Genomic DNA, 20,923 nt, shown 5'->3' with positions numbered 1-20,923 from the left:
AACATGCTGCCTTTTGTGCAGCTCAGGTACTCCAACCTCTACCTGGAGGGAAGGAATCCAGCTGCGAGAGAAGAAAGGGCTGGTAAATCACTCAGCATCCAGCTGGCAAAGCATAAATTCAAGAGTCCTGACCACGTGAAAACATTCTGCAGACAAACAAGAGGAAGCTTTGGTGTGTATTCATGGCCCCCAGACCGGGGTTGTGCTGAGGGGCTGCCTGTCTTTAGTGCTGCCAAAAGATTTACCGACAAACTTCGGAGAGTGCTAGTGTGCCTCTGTGTGAGTGAAGAGCTGAGCAGCTGGATGTCATGGTTTATCCTGCTAGATCCAAACCCTGCCTCAGACTAAACACGCCTCTGCCATCATTAGTGAATCACTTCTATATCCCCTCGAACCTTCCAGGGCTTGGATTTCAGAAGCTTTTTGCTGCCGCGGGGCACTAAAATGCTACGGAAGACAAAGCAAGGTGTGGCAGCAGGTTTTGTGGGGATTATCCCACTGGGATAACCCTGGGGCTGGAGGAAGATGAAAGCTGGGGTATGGGGAGGAGTGAAAGTGGCAGCAGCCCCAGGTTTAACTCCTTTCCCGCCACGGGCAGGGTGAGGTGCGGGGCGCTGCTGCCTTGGCTCTGGCATTGCAGCCCGCAGCCAGAGCTGCCCCGGGAGGGCGTCCAGGAACCCCCCGGCTCCACACCCTGCCGGGCTGGGCTCGCGGCCCGTGAAGGAGGCAGGATCGTGGAGTTCCCGAGCCCCGTGCGCACAGTGAGGGCGGGCGAAGGGCCCGGAAAGGAGAACTGCGGTGCCATGCTGAGAGCGCCCAGCCCTGCTCCGTGCCCCGGGGCTCGGATAAGTGCTGGGAAAGGGAATGAGCTCAGCTCGCTGATTCACTCCCTCCTTCAAGACCAGACCTGGCCTGAGAGCCGAAGCCCAGGGCTTGGTGGAGTAGGAGGTGCCCGGGCAGGTCCTGCGGGCAGTGGGTGCCCTTTGGGGGCGAGGGTACTCTCCGGCGCCCCAGGCAGAGGTGGGATGCTCCTCAGGGAGGGATGTTTCTCGGGAGGGATGCTCCTCAGCGAGAAGAGCTGTGCCTCTCCCACTCACCCATCCCCGGGGAGTGTCCCCGGCCCCGGCAGGAGACCGCCGGCTGTGAGAGTCCCTGTCCCCGGGGCTGGGGGCGGGCTGAGCCCCGGCCCCGGCTCACCCGCCCGGGGCGGGCCGGCCCTGCCGCCCCTCCCCTTCCCGCCCCCCAGGCCGTGCCGATCCCGCCGCTCCGAGCCGAGCTGATCTGAGCCGAGCCGAGCCGAGCCGGCACCATGCGCACGGGGTGAGCGCCGGGGCTGCGGGGGGGCACCGGGCCCTGGAACCGTCGGGGATGGGGGGGCACAGGTAGTGCGGGAAGCACGAAGGCGCCGTGCAGAGGCGGCGCCGGGAATCTGGAGCCGCCGGGGAGGGAGGCACCGGGACCCTGGGGGGCAGCGGGTCGTCGGTGTAACCGTGGCGGGACCCCAGGGGCGCCGGTACCGCGGGGACACCGGGGAAGGCTGGCACCAGGACAGGGAAGCCGCCGGGCTGGGGGCACGGGTAGCGCGGGAAGCCTGTGCCCCGGCACACGAGGGGCTGGGGGGTACCGGGACCCTGAAGCCGCCGGGGCTGGGGGTCCCGGCTGTGACCGTGGGAGGACCTCGGGGCGGGGCTGGAGGCCGGGGAGCGCCCCGCGATCGGCAGGAGGGTGTGTGACCTCTCTCTCCCCTTCCCTTCCCGCAGGTGCCCCCCGCCGCGGCTGCTGCTCGGGCTCTTTGTCCTGCTGGTCCCCGCTGCTTCCCAGGAGCCGGGTAACGTGCACGGGATGCTGCGGGATGCTGGGGAGGGGAGTGCCTGCCGCCGTACTCAGGGTCCCATACCTCCTCCCTGTCCTGAAGTTCCCCATTGCCTGGGAGGCTCTCCCCAGCAGGAATGGGGGCCGGAGTCTGCCCTCGAGACAAATGCTGCGCCCAGTCGTGATTCCTGAAGCTGGGGGTGATTTCTTCAATGGCCACATCCCTTGTGGCTCCCGAGCCCGGGGGGTCCTGTGTTCTCCATCCCATCAGCGGCCAGGGATGCTGGGGAAATCCTTGACTGCCGCTCCCTGGGAGGAGAGTGGTTTGTCAAGTCCGTGCTGGCTGTGGGACAGGCGGAATGGCTTTGCCCCAAAGTGGCCGTGCTCCATGTGTTGGCGTTTTCTCCACAAATCCTCCCTGGGGCTGCATGTCCTTGCAAGTGTTGAGAGTGGTTGGGAGCCTCGAGCCTATGCCTTGGGGATGCAACACCTCCCACACCCTTCTGGGCTTTTCCCTGCCTTGGGGACTCCCTGTAACATGCCACTTCTCAAGCTGCTGGTGCGCCGGGAGAGGGGAATTCAGTGCTGACTCAGCTCTCCAGCACTTCTTTCCCCACGAGGCACATGGGCCGGTTCTCCCGCTGCCTGTGTTTCTGGTGAACTTTACCTCCCTGACAGGGAAGCTTCCTGCCGGCTGCCAGGCGGGATGAAAGCCCTCCTCCCCTTGAAGCCCGTCTCTGGATGCGTGCCCAGTGCCCGGAGGCGGGAACAGCCACGGCTGACACGGGGAGCCCCTACTTGGATCCCAGGAACCACAACTGCCAAAGCAGCTGAGCTGCAAGTGACAATCCAAAAACAAGGATACAGTGGATTTTCTCTGGGGTAGTGATCTGGTCTTCGGCTTGTGCCAGCATGGTGTGAAGCATCACTCGTGTCTCTCTCTGCTGTCCCAGGCTGGGCACGATGTTTCTGTTAGTGGCATCCCCAGGTACAGGTGAACTGGAAGTCGGCTGTGAAATTGGTGGATTATTTACTGCAGCAAGGATTTGTGTCATCTAGGAACAGCTCTGGCACTGCTGTGTGGGCAGCGGGGTCAGCTGTGGAGGGAAGGAGGCTGGCTGGGGCAGTGGGGATGCCCAGCACTCCCAGAGCATGTCTGGGAACACTGGGAGAAGCTCTCCAAGTGCCCTGGGCTACATTTATGATGCTGCTTTCAGTGGCGTGGGTGCCTCCGCAGGGACCATGGGAACAAAGCTCCCCTTGGAGATCTGCAGAGATGGGAACATCATTCCCATGTGAAATCCTGAATTGGCTATTTTAGGTCCCTGGAGACTGTCCAGTGCAGCCAAGCTGAGTTGGAGGGCCAGGCACTGCTTTAATAGTGAGTACTCAGAGTTATCCATGCCCTTTCCATCCTCTCCATCAGCGTCCTTGGGCACTCCGGGCTGGCCAGGACCCTCTGCTGAGCTGCAGGTGCATCCTCCAGCTTTGGGCAGCCACGCTGGGGGCCCCCAGGAGGTTCCCCCGGGCATGCAGAGGGGATGAGTGCCGGGGGGAACCGGTCACCACTGGCAGGGAGGTGCCCGTCTCACCCAGCTGACTTGGCCGTCTCCCAAAGACAGGCTGCAGATCGGGTTTTAAAGGAATTCAGTGGGTTGGTGTGGCTTTTTTTCCTTCTTTTCTTTTTTTTCTTCCCCCCCTTCCCTTGGTTCAATGTCCAAGGACTGCAGGGCCTGTTCTGCCAGCCCGCCTTTGTGATGGCTTCTGGGGAATGTTTGCTCCAAAGGCTGTCCTGGCATGGAGATAACCTTTCTGTTTATCTGCCTGCCTTGCAAATTTGGGGGCTTAGCTGCTCCGAGCTGGGCTGGCCTCTTATCATTGGATCTCTGGGATTCCTCAGGAAGGGCATGTAGCCATGAGGAATAGTGTGGGGATGCTGACACAGGTTTGGTCTGGGGAGTGTGGGGGGAATCACAAATAGGGCTATGAGTGACCCCAAGCATGGGCTGGGTCAGATGCTGGGAAAATCCCCATTCCCTGGGGGGCAATTCTGTGCCAGGTCCCTGGTTTGGGGCAATCTGCTGGCCAGGCCACCCCAGTCTGGTGGTAGATGCAACCATGCATTGGAACAGGCTGCCCAGGGAAGTGATGGAATCACCATCCCTGGAAGTGTTTGAAAAATGTGTAGATGTGGCTCTTGGGGACATGGTTTAATGATGGAACTGTCTGTGCTGGGTTAGTGGTTGAATCTGATATCTTGGAGGTCTTTTCCAACTGTAATACTTCCATGATTCTGTTATCTTCTCTCACACTGGATTTCTGTGCTTCAGTTTGCGGCTGGGAGGAGCCTCAAAAGCAGCCCCAGCTGTTTGCTGTGCTGCTGCTGAGGGTGCAGGCAGCACCTGGGAATTCAAGCTGCCTCCTCCCACTGTTATGGACAACAGGTGCTGGAGCTACAGGTTGAGAGGCTCATTCCTGATAATTTTTATCCCTAGGGGGCTGTGGGTCCTTCTGGTTGGGATTCCTCACAAGGAGTTGCTGTGCAAAGTGATTTACAGCCTGTGACACAACTGCTCTGACATCAGCACCTGGGGGGGTTTGACAGGGGCATCACAGCTTTCCTAGCATTATTTTAGGAATTTCTTAAAAAGACATGGGGTAATTGGCTTTGGGCAGCAGCCAGCATTGTGGGCTTGGCTTGAGCAGGGTTGGCACCTCTCAGCTCTGACAGCATCGTTTGACCACTGAGGTTCCAGCAGGGGCTGGGGAGGATGCTGTGCTCCAGAAGCTCCTCAGGCTCTTCACCTTCTTATCAGCTGGCAGGACTGCTGTTTGCAAAACCTTATCTGTGCAGTGGGAGCTGCTGGGGAGGGGGAGCTGCCCAGGCTGCTGGCAGCTGGAAGGAGACAGTGCTGTGGGCATCTTCCTGCAGCACCTCTGAGTTCCTGGTCCATCATCATGGCAGGTGGATCCCATCCCTCCTGCCTGTCCCAAGGAGGTGGTGGCAGGGATGAAGTGGCTGTGCTTGGGTGATGCTTTGGAGCTGGAAATGAGGTTTAAAAAGAGACTGAGCATTCCTGCAGAGTGGCTGTTCTCCCTGGCAGGAGTTTGCTTCCATTGAAGCATACAACCTTTTCAAGCCCTAATCCTAAGGTTTCCATTACTTCCCCGGGTTTGTACCTGAACCTGGTCTATCCACAGCATCCATTCTCCCAGAGCTCGTGCCTTGGTTCTAGGTTTCTGTGTGGTGTCTGCTGGCCCAGTGGCCTGAGTGCCTGGGAGCTCCCTCCCCACTGCTGCATGTTCCTGGAGGGATGGCGAGCTGCTCTTCCCTGTGGCCACTAGAAAACCCTGTTCATAAACTTCCATGTTCTGGAGAAACAGGGTGGTTTGTTTTTTTTTTTTGCTCTGAAGAGCAGCCTCTCAGTGACACTGCTCTCTATTTATTTTGGCCTGCAGCTGGACTAACCTCTCCTTCCAGTGTTTATGGCGACAAAACTTGGGTGCTGTTAAGCAGCAAATCCAAGCCCTTGGAGAAAACATTTTGCAATCCTGCTTCAAGCGTCACAGCCTGGCTTAAAAACTCCCTGAGCAGAAAAAACTGTGCTGCTGGGAAACTGGCTTTACTCCTGGGTGGGATGTCACCACTTCTTTATGAGGAGGCAAGAGCACGCAGAGCCAGGGGCGAGGACTCATCCAAGGCTGCATCCTCTGATAAAAAAGAGGGAGAGAGACTTTTTACATGAGCCTGGAGTGACAGGACAAGGGTAAATGTCTTCACACTGATAGAGGGGAAGGTTGGATGGGATGTTGGGAAGGAATTCTTCCCAGTGAGGCCCTGGCACAGGGTGCCCAGAGAAGCTGTGGCTGCCCCTGGATCCCGGGAAGTGTTCTAGGCTGGGTTGGATGGGCTTGGAGCACCCTGGGAGAGTGAAAGATGTCCCTGTCCATGGCAGGGGTGGAACAAGGTGAGGTTTGGTGTCCCTTCCAACCCACCCCATATTCTGTGACAGGGATACCACGTCTCTTCTCACCACTCTGGCCTGCCATAACTATTAGGGATGATACTCAAAACCCTGGAATAACAATCCCAGCAAGTGGGCTGTCTTTTTTCCCAAACTCTTGATAGTTTACCAAGAAAATAATTAATTCTGGCATTTCAGTAGAGAGTTCAAAGCGCTGAGGGAAACATCTGGGATTAAGTATTGATTTATATCAGCAGCTCAGAGGTATGGGATTAATAAAACACTAATGATTCTTGTGTTGTATCTGATGACATTTGGGAAAGCATTGGAGAGGAGTCCTTTCTGAGAGCATGCTGCAATCTCTCTGAGTGCGCAAGCCTGGAGGCAGTGTCTTGGATGTTACAAAGAAATTCTTCCCTCTGAAGGTGTCGTGGCACTTGTAAAGGTTGATGAGAGAAGCTGTGGCTGCCCTGGATTCCTGGAAGTGTCCAAGGCCGGGTTGGACGGGGCTTGGAGCAGCCTGGGATGGTGGAAGGTGTCCCTGCCCATGGCAGGGGGTGGGACTTTTGAGTTTCTTCCCACCCAAACCACTCTGTGAGGTTCCATGATGGATGAGCTCCCTCTCACCCCACGTCCCAGTTTCCTCTCTGCCAGCTGTGGAGGGGCTCTGCCTGGCTGTCGTGTCCTCCAGCCACATTCCTCATCCTTTCGGTAGCAATGTGTGTGGAGCACCGGTGCTGCTGCCCCCGGCAGGACATGCCCTGTCCTGCTGATGGGTGGGAGGTGGTGCAGGGGAAGCCTGCAATGATTTCAGCTCATGCTAAGTCCCCTTAAATCCTGGGGATTGGGAACGAGTCCCTGACTTTGTGGGTGGAGGAAGGCACATGGTAGAAGCAGTGTGTGTGGCTTTTAGGATTGGGCTTGGTTAGCCTGGGGAGCTTGTTGTCAAAGATATCCTTGAAGCACAAGGAGGTAAACGGGGTTAGAAAATGGTTTGGAAATTTGTGCAGCTACCGGGGGCTCTTGTATTCCCTTAATATGGATTTGGAACCACTGGGAGAGACAGAGGCAGAGGCTTGAGGGCAAAAAACCTTCACACCCTCGAGGTGTGAGGGTGGTTAATCAGCCCTTTTGGGGGTGAAGGGGTGGTTCCCACCGCACAAAGGTGGATGGCTTTGACCTCCTAAGGAGTGTTGGAATGAAGCAGGACACTGACACCCCCTGGGCTGTGGGCTGGGGCTACCCCAGGGTCGAGGCTCCAGAGGCTTGCTGTGCTCCTGGCTCTGGCCAGCAGCACTGTTTGGCAGCAGCAGCCCCGGCACTGGGGCTTTCTCAGCAAGCAACATCTGGTCCGGAACATCCCGTGTCTTAAAAAGGTTGCTTTTGCGGAATTTTTATTGCTTTTTTTTGGCATCGCCTCCCAGCCCTTTTCTAAGATGGAAATTGGTCATTAGTGGATTTTATTGTAGTTTTTATTCCCAAGCTCAGTCTGCTGGTTTCCTCCTCCCCTGGGGACTGTAAGATCTGGCTGTTCCTCTGACCCTGTCCCCAGGTTGTGGGAGTCTGCTCAAAGAACACGGGGTGGGAATAGGAGTCAGGGCACCTGGAACCCAGCATTACCATCCCCATGCTCTTCCCACTGTCACCACTGGCATAAATCTCTGAGAGCCCAATGGTCCTTGAAGCTACCTCTGAGTTTGTAATTCCTAAATTAGCCACTTGCCTTCCCTCTGGAAAACACGATAATCAAATCAATTTATTCTTTTCCACCCTCCTCATTAGTCTGTAATTTAATTAAGTTGGAGATTGTTGACTTTTGGATAAACAGCAGCTTTTTGATAATCCCCAGATAAGCTGGTGGTGCTCACTTGTGGCTTGGTGGGAAGGCATCTGTACAGTTTATTCCTTCTCCTGGGGTCCCAAAATGCTTTCCAGAGGGGCCAGGACCCTTATCTTAGGGACCCAGGACATGTGGGTGACGTGGAACCCCTGGACACATCGTGTGACCCTATCAGTGATGCCAGCATCTCCCCAGGTTCCAAAACTGGAGAAGTGCCCTGTCGTGCTGGGAGCTGGGGCTCAGGGGGTACAGACAGGTGGGAGTATGTGGAGTAGAAACCTGCAATGATTCCAGGTGGCATTTACTCCCCTCTGATATCAGGGTGCAAGAGAAAGTCCCAGCCCCTGGCACTGTGGGCAGAGAGAGGTGTGTGACAGCAGCACGCCTGTGATTTTTGGCTTTTACTGTAGATTCTTTGAATGGTTTGGCTTGGAAGGGACCTCAAAGCCTGTCTCATTCCACCCCCTGTCAGGGCAGGAACACTTTCCACTATCCCAGGTAGCTCAGACTTCAGGATTTGATTAACCAGTTGTTACTTCTGCAGCTGCTCCGGGCACATCTTTTTGGTGGAAAGATGGTGATATCAGGCCATGAAGGTGGAGGGTGTGTGGGTGTCCTGGCATCCTCCATGGCTCTGTGTGGTACCCAGTGGGCTGGGCTCTTGATCAGAGTCTAATCCCACGAGGATTCTCCTGGTGCTGGGCTGGATGGAGATATCAGGCCGTTCCCTCCCAGCAAAGATGCAATGGGGTCATGGGCCTGGCTCTCTCTGGGTGCCAGCGGGATGGGAATCCTCATGGCATCCTTCAAGGCTGGGCTGCCAGCCCGCCTCCAGCCAGCCCTTGGCTGATGGTGACACTGATGGCTCCTTTCCCACATTCTCCTTGGGCTCAGCCGAAAGAGTTAAGGAAGCCATTGGAGAGGGGCCCCCAGAGGCAACTGCTGGAGGTAATAATCTTCCTTCGGCTCTTTTTTCTTTTCCCCTGCTAATTGCGGAGTTGACATCGTCCCCTCTCATGAAAGACTCTTTTGTCAGCCGAGTTGCTGGGCAAAGCCGGGGCTTGGCAGCAGGTTTCGAGCCCCGGGCCGTCTCCTGCACATCCCTCTCCGGCGTCAGGTAGTGAAATGACTCTTTCAGCGACAGCGATGTCCCTCCCTCTTTGGCTGCCATCTGAAACAAAACCAAACACCTAAACAGCGACAAAAATCCCTCCTTTTAGCGAACGGGGCCTGATTTTCGGCCGGTTTCACCTCGGCAGCGGAGGGAAAGGTCAGTCCGTCTAGACTCTAATCCGACAAGTGTTGTATTTCTTCGCCCGCGGGTGTCCTAGCAACGGGATTAACCCGCGGTGCGGGCGGACACTGGCGGGATCCCGCTCCATCCCGGCCGGTGCTCTGGGTGTGTGGCTCCGCATGGCCGGGCAGCCCCAGAGGCGGGCTGGGCTCCCGCTCCGCTCCCTGCCCCGGGCTGTGCCAGCGGCTCCTGGCGCCAAACAGGAGAATACTGGTGGTAGAACAGGCTTGTGGATGTTTGACCCACCCCAGGCCGCTGGTGAAGCACTTCTGCCCCAAGACGGACACCAGGCCTGGTTTGGGGACCACACTGGAGTGGGATGCTGCACACCAGCACCGTGGGACAGCCTGTGTGGTTGTAAATCTGACTCTCACGGTGGAAATGGGTCTCCCAGTGCATCTCCTGCTCCCAATGCACTGATTTCCCTCCCAGAAGATTCCTTGCCTTCCAGTGCTCTGGTCTCCCACTACATCCCCTGTATCCCAGCACCTGGGTCTCCCAGGACATCCCTCCCTCTGTTCCAGCTGTGCAGGGGTGGCTGTTAACCCCTGACATCCCTCTGGTCTCGGGGTCAGCCTCGGTGGCAGCAACACCAGTAAAAATGCGTCTGTTTGGGTCGGGAGCAAAAGTACTTCCCATTTCCTTCATTAAGCTGTTTAATCTTTTTACCTCTCTGCTGCTGCTCCGTCACCTGATGGCCCCAATTTGTCTCCAGATGTTACTGATGGAGCTTCCCTGCCTGTGTGCAGCCAGTGCCAGAGCTCAGCACCCAAACATCCGATGGGTGGTGCCCAGTGGGTGCTGGGCATCCGGAGCCCCCACATCCGTGGCACAGCTGCCTGATAACATTGTTCCATTTCAGTCTTTTCAGCCTTTCCTCGGCTTTCCCAGTGGCCCCTTTCCGGGCTTTCTTCTGCCTTCTTTCCTTGTGGAGTGGCCAGCCAGGGTTTCTCCCGAGAACCATGCATGCTTTGCTATTCCCCTCATCCCGCTGAGCTCTGATGTCCCCAAGTGCGGGGTGCAAAGGAGCCAAAAGGGGTTTGGAGAGCACAGTCAGGGTTTAATCCTTGCTGTTGTGACAAGAGGAGCCAGGAGCTGGCTCCCAGTGCAGCCCAAGAAGCTCCTGCAGGCTCCAGCATCCTCCAAAGTGAGGTGCTGGTCCCAGGGCGAGGCTGTGTCAGAGCTGCTGGAGCTTCAGCACTCTGGCTCTGTGCCCTGCAAATGGCCCCACGCTTTAATGAGGAGCTGGCTAAAGCTGGCAAGGCTGTGGGCCTGGGAGAAGGGGGGGCTCCTTCCCCCAAATCCCAGCTGGGTGCTCTGGAGACAGGCAGCAGCTTGCCCGGAGTCCCGGAGTGTAGCTCCTGCCTACGTGGGATTTTTTTTTCCCCTGCAGCTGGAGTGGGTTAAGTGGGGTTTTAGAAGCATTTTCTTTTCTCCTGGGTGCTTAAAACAACAATAAATAAAATCCCAGCCCTGTGAGTGACACTGCTGCTGCTGCAAGGAAGGGAAGATTTATGAAGGTTTTTTTTTTAGCTTTACAGGTCACTGCTAGTATTTGTGGAATTGGCTTTGCTGCAGGAAAAACTGGTTTCCAGCATTCCCATTAGGAAGAAACTTCTGTGATCCTGTAATTAAAATGCAGAAGAAAATAAAATAGCAATATTTAAGTAGATGCCAGAGGAGTTGGTGCTCATAGCTGGGTCCTTTGGAGGCTGTGTGTGTCTTCTGCCTTGTTCTGACCTTGGCTATGCTGCTTGCAGCCTGTGGCAGGACCAAAAAAGGGCTTTTTTGCCCTTTTTCTGGCCTTTCTGGCTCCTGTACCAGCCTGCAAAAGTATTAAAAAAAAAAAAAGCCAACATACATTTCGACCATGGGAATGTTTTAATCCATCTTGAGGCAGTTTCCAGAGTTTTTTATCACCTTATCTGAGCTGGGGCTGGCACCAAAATGAACTCCTGTTAGGCTGGGAATGTTGGGACTGTGACTCCTCCATCCTGTAAATGAAAAATTATGGATTTGATTCATCCCCATCCTTTTGCAGTAGGACAGCTGCAGCCTGCAGGGTCTCATTCTGGGGGTCCTGGCTCCTCAGAAATTTTAAGCAGGGAAGGGAAACTCTGCTTCCATAGCATTTTTTTGGGAGTTTATTTTTATGTGGCTTTTTTGGGGGGTTTTTTTGTTTATTTGGTTGGTCTGGTGGTTTGGTTTTTTTTGTTTATTCATTCGTTTTTTTGTTTTGGTTTGTTTTGGTTTTTTTTTGTTTCCAGAAAAGATTCACTGCTTAGACTTGGATACTTAGGATGTGAACATTTTTCCATCTGGGATGGTGATAAGAGAAAAGACCCCCTGACTTTAGGGGCACCTTGTACCCAAAGCATGGCTATTAGGAACAAAACCATCCCAAATCCCAGAATGCCAGGTTTGGGTTGGAAGGGACCTTAAAGTTTGTCCAGTGCCACCCCCTGCCATGGGCAGGGACATCTTCCACTGTTCCAAGCTTCAGTGTCCAACCTGGCCTTGGGCACTGCCAGGGATCCAGAGGCAGCCACAGCTGCTCTGGGCACCCTGTGCCAGGGCCTGCCCACCCTCACAGGGAACAATTCCTAATTCCCAATATCCCATCCAGCCCTGCTCTCTGGCAGTGGGAGCCATTCCCTGTGTCCTGCCCCTCCATCCCTTGTCCCCAGTCCCTCTCCAGCTCTCCTGGAGCCCCTTTAGGTTCTGAAGGGGCTCTGAGCTCTCCTTCTCTGACAATGCTCAAACCCCACCTGAGCATGGTCCTGTGCACCCAGCAGGTGAGCCTGCTTCAGCAGGGCTTGGATTTGCCGATCTCCAGAGGTGCCTTCCCAGCCCCAGCCCTCCGGGACCCTGTGAATGACGTCCCCCACAAGGCTGCCCAGCCTTCCCAGCCCGCCCCCCCTTTGAACTCTCTGGTATGTGAATTTTTGCTGGTGTCAGAGGGTCGGCGGCTGCAAAATCCCTCCCGGTTAAAGGGTGGGAATACCAGTGTGTGCAGCTTGGGATAATTACCAGTTGTCAGCAAAACAATAGTGACATTGTAGGGCAGGAGTAAAGGGAAAGGGCCCCAGTCTTGAGAGTAATGTTACTTTTCTATTTAGGTTGCCATAGTCTTTGCTGAGAAATGGCCCTATTCTCTCTAATCCTCCCCTTCAGGCATGCCTGCTGAGCTTTTTTGTGTGGTTTGGGTTTTTTTTTTAACCCCTTATCATCCCAGGAAAGAGCTTGTGGGTACCCATCTCGCTGGTGCTGTGCTGCAGGGATGCCCTTGGCTCATGGCATTGTGCCCGTGGGCCTGGAAGCTTTGCCTTGGGATGCTGAAGCCTGGGATGGTGCCTGGCTGTGGCATCATCCCTGCGCTCAGGAAGGGGCAAACCTGATCTGGAATCTCTGTCTTCATGCAAGCAGGGACAAAATTTACACCCCTCCTTGTTCTTGGCACCTGTCCTCTTACAAGTGGTGAACTTCAGTGCATTAAAGCTCTTTATTGCATTGTGTTTTGCTTTAAAACCAAGTGACTTGTAGAAAAAAGGAGTAATTGGTCAAATACTGGCTCTGGTTGTTGGTTGCAAAGGGATGATGAGTTCTGGCCTCATCCAGCTCCTGCTGGCTTTCCCCAGCATTTGCATGGAGCAGCAAAGGATCACCCACCTGTTGGACCCCTTTACCATCCATCTCCAAGGTTATTTGGACTTCCTCAAAAGATCTAAGTTTTCCTGCTTAAATACTTGTGGAGACATGGCAGGGAAAGGGGGATTTCAGCCTTGGCTGATGTCAGGTTGTCATCGCTCAACTTGATTTCAAGGCGTTCAATTGATTGATTTCTCACTAAGGCGTTGGGACGTGCACAGCTGGGGGGGGTTCAAGGCCTGGGTGGTGCTTTCCCTTTTCTAGTTGCCCCCCATCCAGGCTGTTCATGACCCCAGTATCCACCCCCAAAGGGCCTGCCAGGCACCTCTCTGTGTCGTGTCCCCAATTTGGGGGCCCAAAAAGTCCAGCATGGAGCACAGTGCCCTGTAGACAGCAGAGAGCCCGGGATGGGATGCAGTGGGATGGGACAACAAAGCACGATGGCCAAGGTCGGCTGCTTGGTGCAGGGGAAACTTTGGAAGGAGCCAAAACTTTGGAAATGCTGCCAAAGTCAGCGGCACAGGCGAACTATTGTCTGAGGAGTGCAGAGAGGTGGAAGGACCACAGAGCGGACACGGAGTCTTATTACAAGCACAGCTGGGGGCTTCCAAGCCAAACAATGTCCCCTGCGCTGCAGGAGGGCAGCGCTGACAAGAGCCAGGCTGGTTGGATGAGCTGGAGATTGCAGCTGAAATCCCAAAACAAACCCCCCTCCCCAATCCCCCTTTTCCTGTCCATTCCCTAAGAAAATAGCGTTCCTTGCCACCTAGCCCCGCAGCAAGCATGTGAGCTTGGATTCTGTTTGCTGCACGCTGGGTTGAGGATAAGGTTAATGACCTGCCAGGTGGTTTTCCTCCCTGAAAATCCATGTCGAGGCTCTATAAAGCATCCATGAGCTGTGGCAGTTGCCTCCTGCAGCAGCACGGGCCAGCTGGCACCCAGCATCCCTGGCTGGAGCAGGTGCAGGATGGATGCTGTTCCACAGGATGGAGGCTGTGACGCTCCGTTGCAGCTTCAGGTACATCGCTTGGTAGCTCTTCTGTATTTTGTTTGGTGAATTGGGGTTTTTAAGCTGATGGTGTTTTCTTTGCTTCTGAAGTCCTGGAAAACAGCTGGGGATGGGCAACTTCCTGTTTTTGTTGTGTAGGCTTCAAAGCTGGTGCTGGGTTACCCGCTGACAGTGCTTTGTTTCTCTGTCATGTTGGAGGGTTAAAATCCTGGCATGGCTGAGGGACATCATTGCCTTGGAAAGGTTTGTTTGAACTCTGGGGACGTGTACCCACCGGGATGACCTGTCCTCCTCTGATTCTCTGGTTGGGATGGCATCAAGTTGGATCACAAATCCTCTGTCCCATCCTTCATCTCCCCTCATCCTGCTACACAGAATCTGTCCACAATGCTAACCGGGGTGCCAGGTGCATTGATCTCCCTGTATCCTCGGGGAAAGAAGTGCCTGGGAATGGGAATGCACTTCCTCCCTGTCCCTCAGAGAGACCACAACCAACACCCTCCACCAGATGCCTGTCCCGAGGGTGGTCACGCTGCCAAAGCTGAGGCAGGAATGCCAGGAACTCAATTGAAATTTGGGGATCCCTGGCTGAGCCAGAACCTTGGTGGGGGGTGAGGAGCAGAGTCTTCTCCTGTCCAGGGAGCAATTAGTCTGCAAGATGATTTATTGACGTGGAGGAGGATGATCCAGGGGGTCACATTCCTTCCCTTGTCTTCGTGCCTTATCTCCGGGCTGTCGGTTGACCCCGGGGGCAGGTGAGTGATTGGAAGCAGAGACTTGGCCCCAGTGGAGGCAGGATGAGGGGGGACTGGGGCTACAGCTCACCCCAAACTCACCTTGAGTTTTATACACCTCCCTTGGGTTTGGCTGTGCCCAAATATTGATGGTCCCTCATGACCATCCATTCTCCCCATTCTCTCTCATCTAAACCTCACAGGGTGGCCAAAGCCACTCCAGCCCCAGTTCTCTGCTGCCTTGTCCGCTTGTCCATGTGGATGGGGCAGAGTAGGACACCAGCACCTCTTGACTGTGCCTTGTCCAGCCCTGCTCAGCTCAAGAGCAGGAGGAGGATGCAGGTAACGACAGGGATGTGGCCATGGCCACCCTTCTTCCCCTCCTGGGGCTATTTGATGGCTCCTGCAGGCAGTCGTGACATTTTCAGGGTTTATCTTATCGAGGAATTTGCTGGGAGGATGTTTCTGGCTCTCCATGAGTAAATGTTTAGGAATGCTGTCCCGGGGGGCTCCGTGGTGTTACACAGCCAGAGGCAGGGGGGAACCCTGACCCGGAGGCAGAGCCTGGCAGAGTGGTACCTGTGTCATTTTTGGGGCCGGGCTGGCTGCTGTCACTCCCGCCAGCTCGGCACCTCTGCACCTTTGTCTCCCGCTCCCCATCTCCCTGGCTGAGCGCCCACCCAGGGGCTGGGTGCCGCTGTCTCTTTCCAGGGACTGGCAGCAGGGGAGGTCAGCGGCTCGGGATGTGGCAACAACCTCGGCATGCATCTCCAGGAGGGCCTTTCAACTGCTGTGTGGGGCTTTTAGATGGGGAACGGATTAGAATCCCAAATGTCAATAGGATTTATAGATACCTGCTGACAGTCCCTGAATTTTTCTAAATCCGAGAGTGCTCCCACCTCTGGTTTTCTCTCTGTGCTCCTATCAGGGTTTTCTTCCGTTCCCCTTCCCCTGGTTCCAGGAGGGCTGTGCCCACCCCTGCTCCCTCCCAGTCTCTGATCTCAGGGCTGTGTCCAGCCAAGTGGGGTCTCCTGAGGAGGTGTCTGCGCTCTGTTCAGCCTGAGGCTCCCTCTGCTGTCCATCCCTTCGTCCCTCTGCTTGTCCGTCCGTCTGCCCGGCTCCTGCCGGGGAGTCCTTGGCTTGTGCAGGACAAATTGGTGAGCTGGGCTGCGGCAGGCTCCCTGTCCTTTCCCAAAATCCTGCGGGGAGAGCAACCCCGGAGAGAAACATCGGTGTACTTTGACCACGGATGAAAGGCTTCAGGTCTGGATGACAGGCTCTTTTTTCCTATTCTTATCTATTTTACCCCTTTCCCCTTGCCTTCTCTCTCTCTCTCTCTTTTCCTATTTTTTACTCCCATTTTCTGTTTTCAGTTTCCTTTCTTCTCCTTCTTTTTTTTCCTCTCTTTTGGTCTTTTTTCTTCCTCTTTCCCTCCCTTTCTCCCTTCTTGTCTTATCCTCCTTTCTTTTCCTCCTTTTCATCACCTTCTTCTCTTTTTTCCTGTTCTTTTCTCTGTTCTTTTCCCCCTCTTCTTTTTTCCTCTCTTTTGTCCTTTCTCCCCTCTTTTCTCTTTCCTTCTCTTTCCTTTCCTACTGTCATTTTCCACTTCTTCCACTTCCCCCACACACTTTCTTCCACTTCCCAGTCTTTCCTTGACTTCCCCAATCTCTTTTTTCTCTTTTCTTCTTTCCCTCTTCCTCCCCTCTCATTTTACCTTTCTCTTCTCCCCACTGTCTTTCCCCCCACCCTCTTCCTCCAATCTCTTTTCTTCCCATCTCCAGTCTTTTCCCCCATCTCTGATTTTTTCTCTCTTTTCCCTTTCCCCCCCTTTCCCCCCTTCCACCCCTCTATTTTTCTGGCCCAGGACTGACCCCTCAGTGCCTTCTTAGGGCAACCCAATCCCCCCTTTCCATGAGGAACCATGTTGCAGCACCAGGTTCCAGAAGTTTTGGGAAGATGCAGTCAGCCCCTTTGGGAGGGAACTGGGACCAGGGTGAGGGTCCAATTTTGCTTTTCAAGAAGTCCAAGGTTATGGCAAGCTGGCAGCAGCATCTCATGGAGTGTGCAGAGCGCTTTTTGGAGCCTTTAGCCTGGAGGAGGCCAAACCAAGGGGTTTTCCCTGCTCTGCCAGCAAGCCAGCTGCCATGGCTTCTCCCTGGGGGAATACTTCTCAAAAATATTTCACCAGCTGGTGCCTTTCCAGTCCCTGCCTGGCTGCTTGGTCAGTGGCAGAGCTGGTTGCACAAGATGCTCTAGTGCCGCCAGTGCCACCAGCCCACCCTCAGGGCACCTAATTTGGAAATACCTTTTTGGGGGATGCCCCAGACCTGGCTCCTTCCTGGGGAGCTTCCTGCAAGGAGGTGTGCAGTAAAATGAAGGTCATTGACTTAATGAGGGTGTCCCACGGGAGTGCTACTCCACTCCGTGTCATGAGCTGACTAATTCCAGCAGAAGGGAGAAGTGGTAATTTCTCTGGCTGGGCATCCTGTCTGCACATGCTTGGGCTACCCCAGCAGGGTGCTGCTGCCCAAATCCTCCTGGCAGAGACCAGGCAGCTCATGGGGGCATGTGATGCTGCACGCTCTGGGGGAGCCGCACAGCTCTGGGGCGGGGAGAGGCTCCGGGAACACAAAGGTTTTCCATCCCACCAGTGGGAATGGAAGCAGCAGTCACTCCGATCCCTCTGGATGTGCCAAGAAATCCTGCACCGCGCGGTGCCACCGCACCCTGGCCCCAGGGCAGCCAAGCCTGTCAGGACACGCCAGAGAAGGTTGGCAGACACCTGGCTCCTTCTCCAGGCTGATGGAAATACTGGAGCTCCGGGAGGGAGCCGTATGGAAGCTCTGCCATCTGGAGAAACCCATGTCCCGTGTGGATTGGTGGGGGCTGTTCTGCAGCAGATGCCCCTAACAGTATCGGTCACGGGGAGAGCTGCTGGCAGCAGCAGCCAGATCCCATTTTCAGGGGAAAACTCGCCTGTTTTTCTTCAAAAGTACTGTGGGAAATGTTGCGTAAAGCAAAATGAACATCTGAGCATTTGTCTTGGTGATTTTCCTGAATATTTTTAAACTGGAGCATCAGCTCCAGCATGTGGAGATCTCTGCTCTGTAGGACCATGTTACGGCACACTGTGACCTTCATGGTCACGCACAACCAAGGGAAGCCCAAATTGCCACCTCCCCATCAAAACCCTGTCTCAGGGACACTTCTTGAGCCATGGAGGTGACTTGCCTAATGTCACCATGGCAGTGTAGACCCTGGGAATGCTCCATCTCTGCTTGGCCATCCCTAGGAATGAGGGACAACAGCGTCACCCAAGCTGGATAAGTGGATTTGGGGGTAACTTTTTTAAGCAGAGGCAAAGAACAATCAAAATTTTTGGGGTGTGGTAGAATGCCAGCACTGCCCAGGGAAGATTTGCATCCCAGGGCTCCAGGAAAACTTGTGATTGGGAAACTTGTGATTGCTCAGACCTGGCTTCAAGGCATTGCTGGCGCGTGATGCTTGCGGGGGCAGGAAAGCTGCAGTGCTCCCCTGGACATCCTGCAACAGCACCTGGGGGGTCCTGGCCCTGTAACTGAGCCGGGCAAGCGGCTTTAAACACTTGGCTTTGGGGACTTGTTGTGTTTCCAGCTGGTGTAAATACTGGAAATGTTTTCTGGGATTTGTTTCTCTCCTCGTTTGGTTTTGCTCTGAGATTATAACCTTTTCCCGAGGCCTGAAGTGGGGCGTCCCACCAAAGCTGGGCATCCACAAGGACCATGTCCATGCACGACCCCACCATGTACAGCTCTGTGTGCTGGTGATTTAACCGGAGCCATAGAGCAGGGAGAGAGGATTTAGGATCTTCCGGGCAGGAAGGAGTTAAACATCTGGCAGCAGCTGCTGGGACAGGCGGTAGGGTGCGTTTGAAGGCTGGCTTTGCTTCCGGAGGTTCTGGGGGCTCAGGTGAGTCCCCAAGCAGGCGGCGGGGTCCCCGAGGGGCCGTGCCAGCAGCGGGAGGCTGGCGCTGGGGAGAGGAAGGCTTGGCAGGGCCGGCCGTGCGGCCACTCCTCCCCCTGCTCTGCTCCGGTTTGATGGGTCGAGTGCAGGGGCTTGGGAGGAGAGAGCGATGTGAGCGCTCCGAGAGTCTGGCCGGGACGGAGCTCCTGCCTCTTCCCTCCTTTCCTTCCTCCAGCCTCTCCACTCTGCTCTCGAGAGCAACGGAGCTCATTTTCCCTTTCCGATGGCCCCACCTCGCTTGGGGTTTCTGCTCCTTCTGACTTGCTGCTTCTCCTGCTCCAAAACACAGTTCCTGGACTGGGTTTGGGACAGCACGAAGATCACAGGAAGCCCAGCAGTACCCGGTGAGGGAATCCCGGCGTCGCCGCCAACCCCAGCAGCGGCTCCCAGCCCGTCCCCAGGGATGTGGGGTGGCGAGGTGGCAGGAAATGTCACCACCCCACAGCAGCAGGAGCCAGATCCTGCTGCAGCAGCACCTGTGGGTGAGGGAGCTGCAGCCAAAACCACGGAGCACTGGGACAGGAATGCCACAGGGCTGGTGGAGAGCACGGTGTGGCCAAGCATTGCTCCTCTCCACAGCATGTCACCTGCCCCAGGACAGCAGGTGGCCAGCAGCCCCACCGATGACCCCCAGCTCCTGGGGACAGGGACCCACAAGGACCCCCAGCTGCCGGGGTCAGGGACCACTGAGGACCTGCAGCTCCAGGGGTCAGGGAACACTGAGGACCCTCAGCTCCTGTGGTCAGAGACCTCTAAGGACCCCCAGCTCTTGTGGTCAGGGGCGACCGAGGACCTGCAGCTCCGTGAGACAGGGACCACTGAGCACCTGCTACTCCTGAGGATGAGTACCACTGAAGACGGCCAGTTCCTGAGGTCAGTGACCCCCAAGGATCCACAGCTCTTGGGGACAGGGACTACTGAGGACCTGAAGCTGCTGGGGTCAGGGACCACTGAGAACCCACAGCTCCTGAGGATGGGAACCACTGATGACCCCCAGCTCCTGAGGTCAGGGACTTCTGAGGACCTGCAGCTGCTGGGGTTGGGCACCACTGAGAACCCACAGCTCCTGAGGATGGGAACCACTGAGAACCCACAGCTCCTGCGGCTGGGCACCACTGAGAACCCACAGCTCCTGAGGATGGGAACCACTGAGAACCCACAGCTCCTGCGGCTGGGCACCACTGAGGACCCACAGCTCCTAGGGATGATGAGTACTGCAGACCTACATCTCCTGGTGACGGGGCACACCAAGGACCCACAGCTCCTGGGGACAGGCACCACTGAGGGCCCACAGCCCTTGGGGACAGAGACCACTGAGGACCCACAGCTCTTGGGGACAAGGACCTCCAAGGACCCACAGCTCCCAGGCATGAGGACCACTGAGAATCTGCAGTTCCTGGTGATGAGGAACACTGAGCTCCTGAGGACAGCAACCACCGAGAACCCAGAGCTCCTGGAGAACACTGAGAACCCCCTGCTTCTGAGGACGGTGACCACCGAGAACCCAGAGTTCCTGGGGACAGGAACTCCTACAGCAATGGAGACACGGGTGTCCTTGCAGAGACCAGCAGGTCTCCAGCCAGGTAGTGCCCCTTTTCCTTTCTCACCAGGTGACAGTAGCCATGAGCAGGCGGTGCCATTCCAGGACCCCTTGGCACAACCTCCCCATTACTTCCACACAGCATCACCGACCCCATGGCATGGTGCTGGCCACCCGGGGCTGGCTCTGGCCAGCTGGAATGGAAGCCAGAGCCCCCCTTGGCCTGACCAGAGGGTGGATAAGGGTGTGGATTCTCCTGCTGCCAATAACTCTGTCCCTCTGGAGTTCGATTTACTAACCGCTACCATGCAGCTCTACAGGAGTGACGGCGTGGGGCTCACATCCTTCTTTCCAGGACTGATGCCAGTGGCTGGCCGTTGCCAGCCCATCCCGACCCACCTGCCCTTCTGCAGCGTGCTGGGCACCAGCCATGTCCGATTGCCAAACTACCTTCAGCATGGCAGCGAGGAGGAAATTTGGGCAGCTTTGCATGAGTGGGAGGGGCTGCTTGAGTCGCGGTGCCATCACTACCTGGAGTGGTTTCTCTGCTTGCTGCTGCTCCCCGGCTGTAGCCCCTCGGTCCCTGTAACCCCCCCGCCATGCCAGGGCTTCTGTGAGGCCGTCAGAGACCTGTGTTGGACTCATCTGGCCGGCAGGCACCTGCCTCTGCCTTGCGATGCTCTCCCTGAGGAGGATGAAGGGGTTTCTTGTGTCTTTATTAATGCTTCTTCAGGTAACGTGGCTGGGCAACATCCCTGTGTGTGTCTCCCCTGCACAGACTCCCCCATGCTTCTGCCTTGTACCCATGGGATGCTGCTGAATCCAAAATCGCTTTCCATCCAGCCTTGGCTTTTCCAAACAGAACCAGTGAGTTTTGGCTCTCTTCACAAGACTGAGCATCACTCCTGGTAAATCACACTGGCCAGCACAGGGGATGCTGCCCAAGCACATTGTGCTGGCATTCAGGGCCGGTTTCCAGGTGCCACAGGGCTTTGGGGTGTCCATCCTGGCTGGGATGAGAGCACTTGGAGCACTTCCAGCTTCCTGCAGGAACAGGGCAAGGACCAGACCCTGTGGCC

At 55.8% G+C, this 20,923-nt stretch overlaps 1 protein-coding gene across 4 annotated transcripts in view; it reads left to right on the top strand.

The window, feature by feature from the left end:
- Positions 1 to 1,246: 1,246 nt before the first annotated feature.
- The window catches only part of COL18A1 (collagen type XVIII alpha 1 chain), a 35,724-nt gene continuing 16,047 nt past the window's right edge, over positions 1,247 to 20,923 (top strand). Inside the window, exons 1-2 of one of the 4 annotated variants that reach the window (XM_039700958.1) lie at positions 1,247 to 1,320; positions 1,761 to 1,828. In XM_039700958.1, coding sequence (XP_039556892.1) covers positions 1,310 to 1,320; positions 1,761 to 1,828 — 79 coding nt within the window. In that variant the 5' untranslated portion in view covers positions 1,247 to 1,309. The other 3 variants (XM_039700957.1, XM_039700954.1, XM_039700955.1) reach the window with 3 other exon arrangements.

The sequence above is a fragment of the Passer montanus genome, unplaced genomic scaffold (genome assembly GCF_014805655.1).
Source record: "Passer montanus isolate IOZ18808 unplaced genomic scaffold, ASM1480565v1 scaffold147, whole genome shotgun sequence".
NCBI classification, from domain to species: domain Eukaryota; kingdom Metazoa; phylum Chordata; class Aves; order Passeriformes; family Passeridae; genus Passer; species Passer montanus.
Note: the sequence above shows the minus strand (reverse complement) of the source record. Positions and strands in the feature narration are given on the sequence as shown.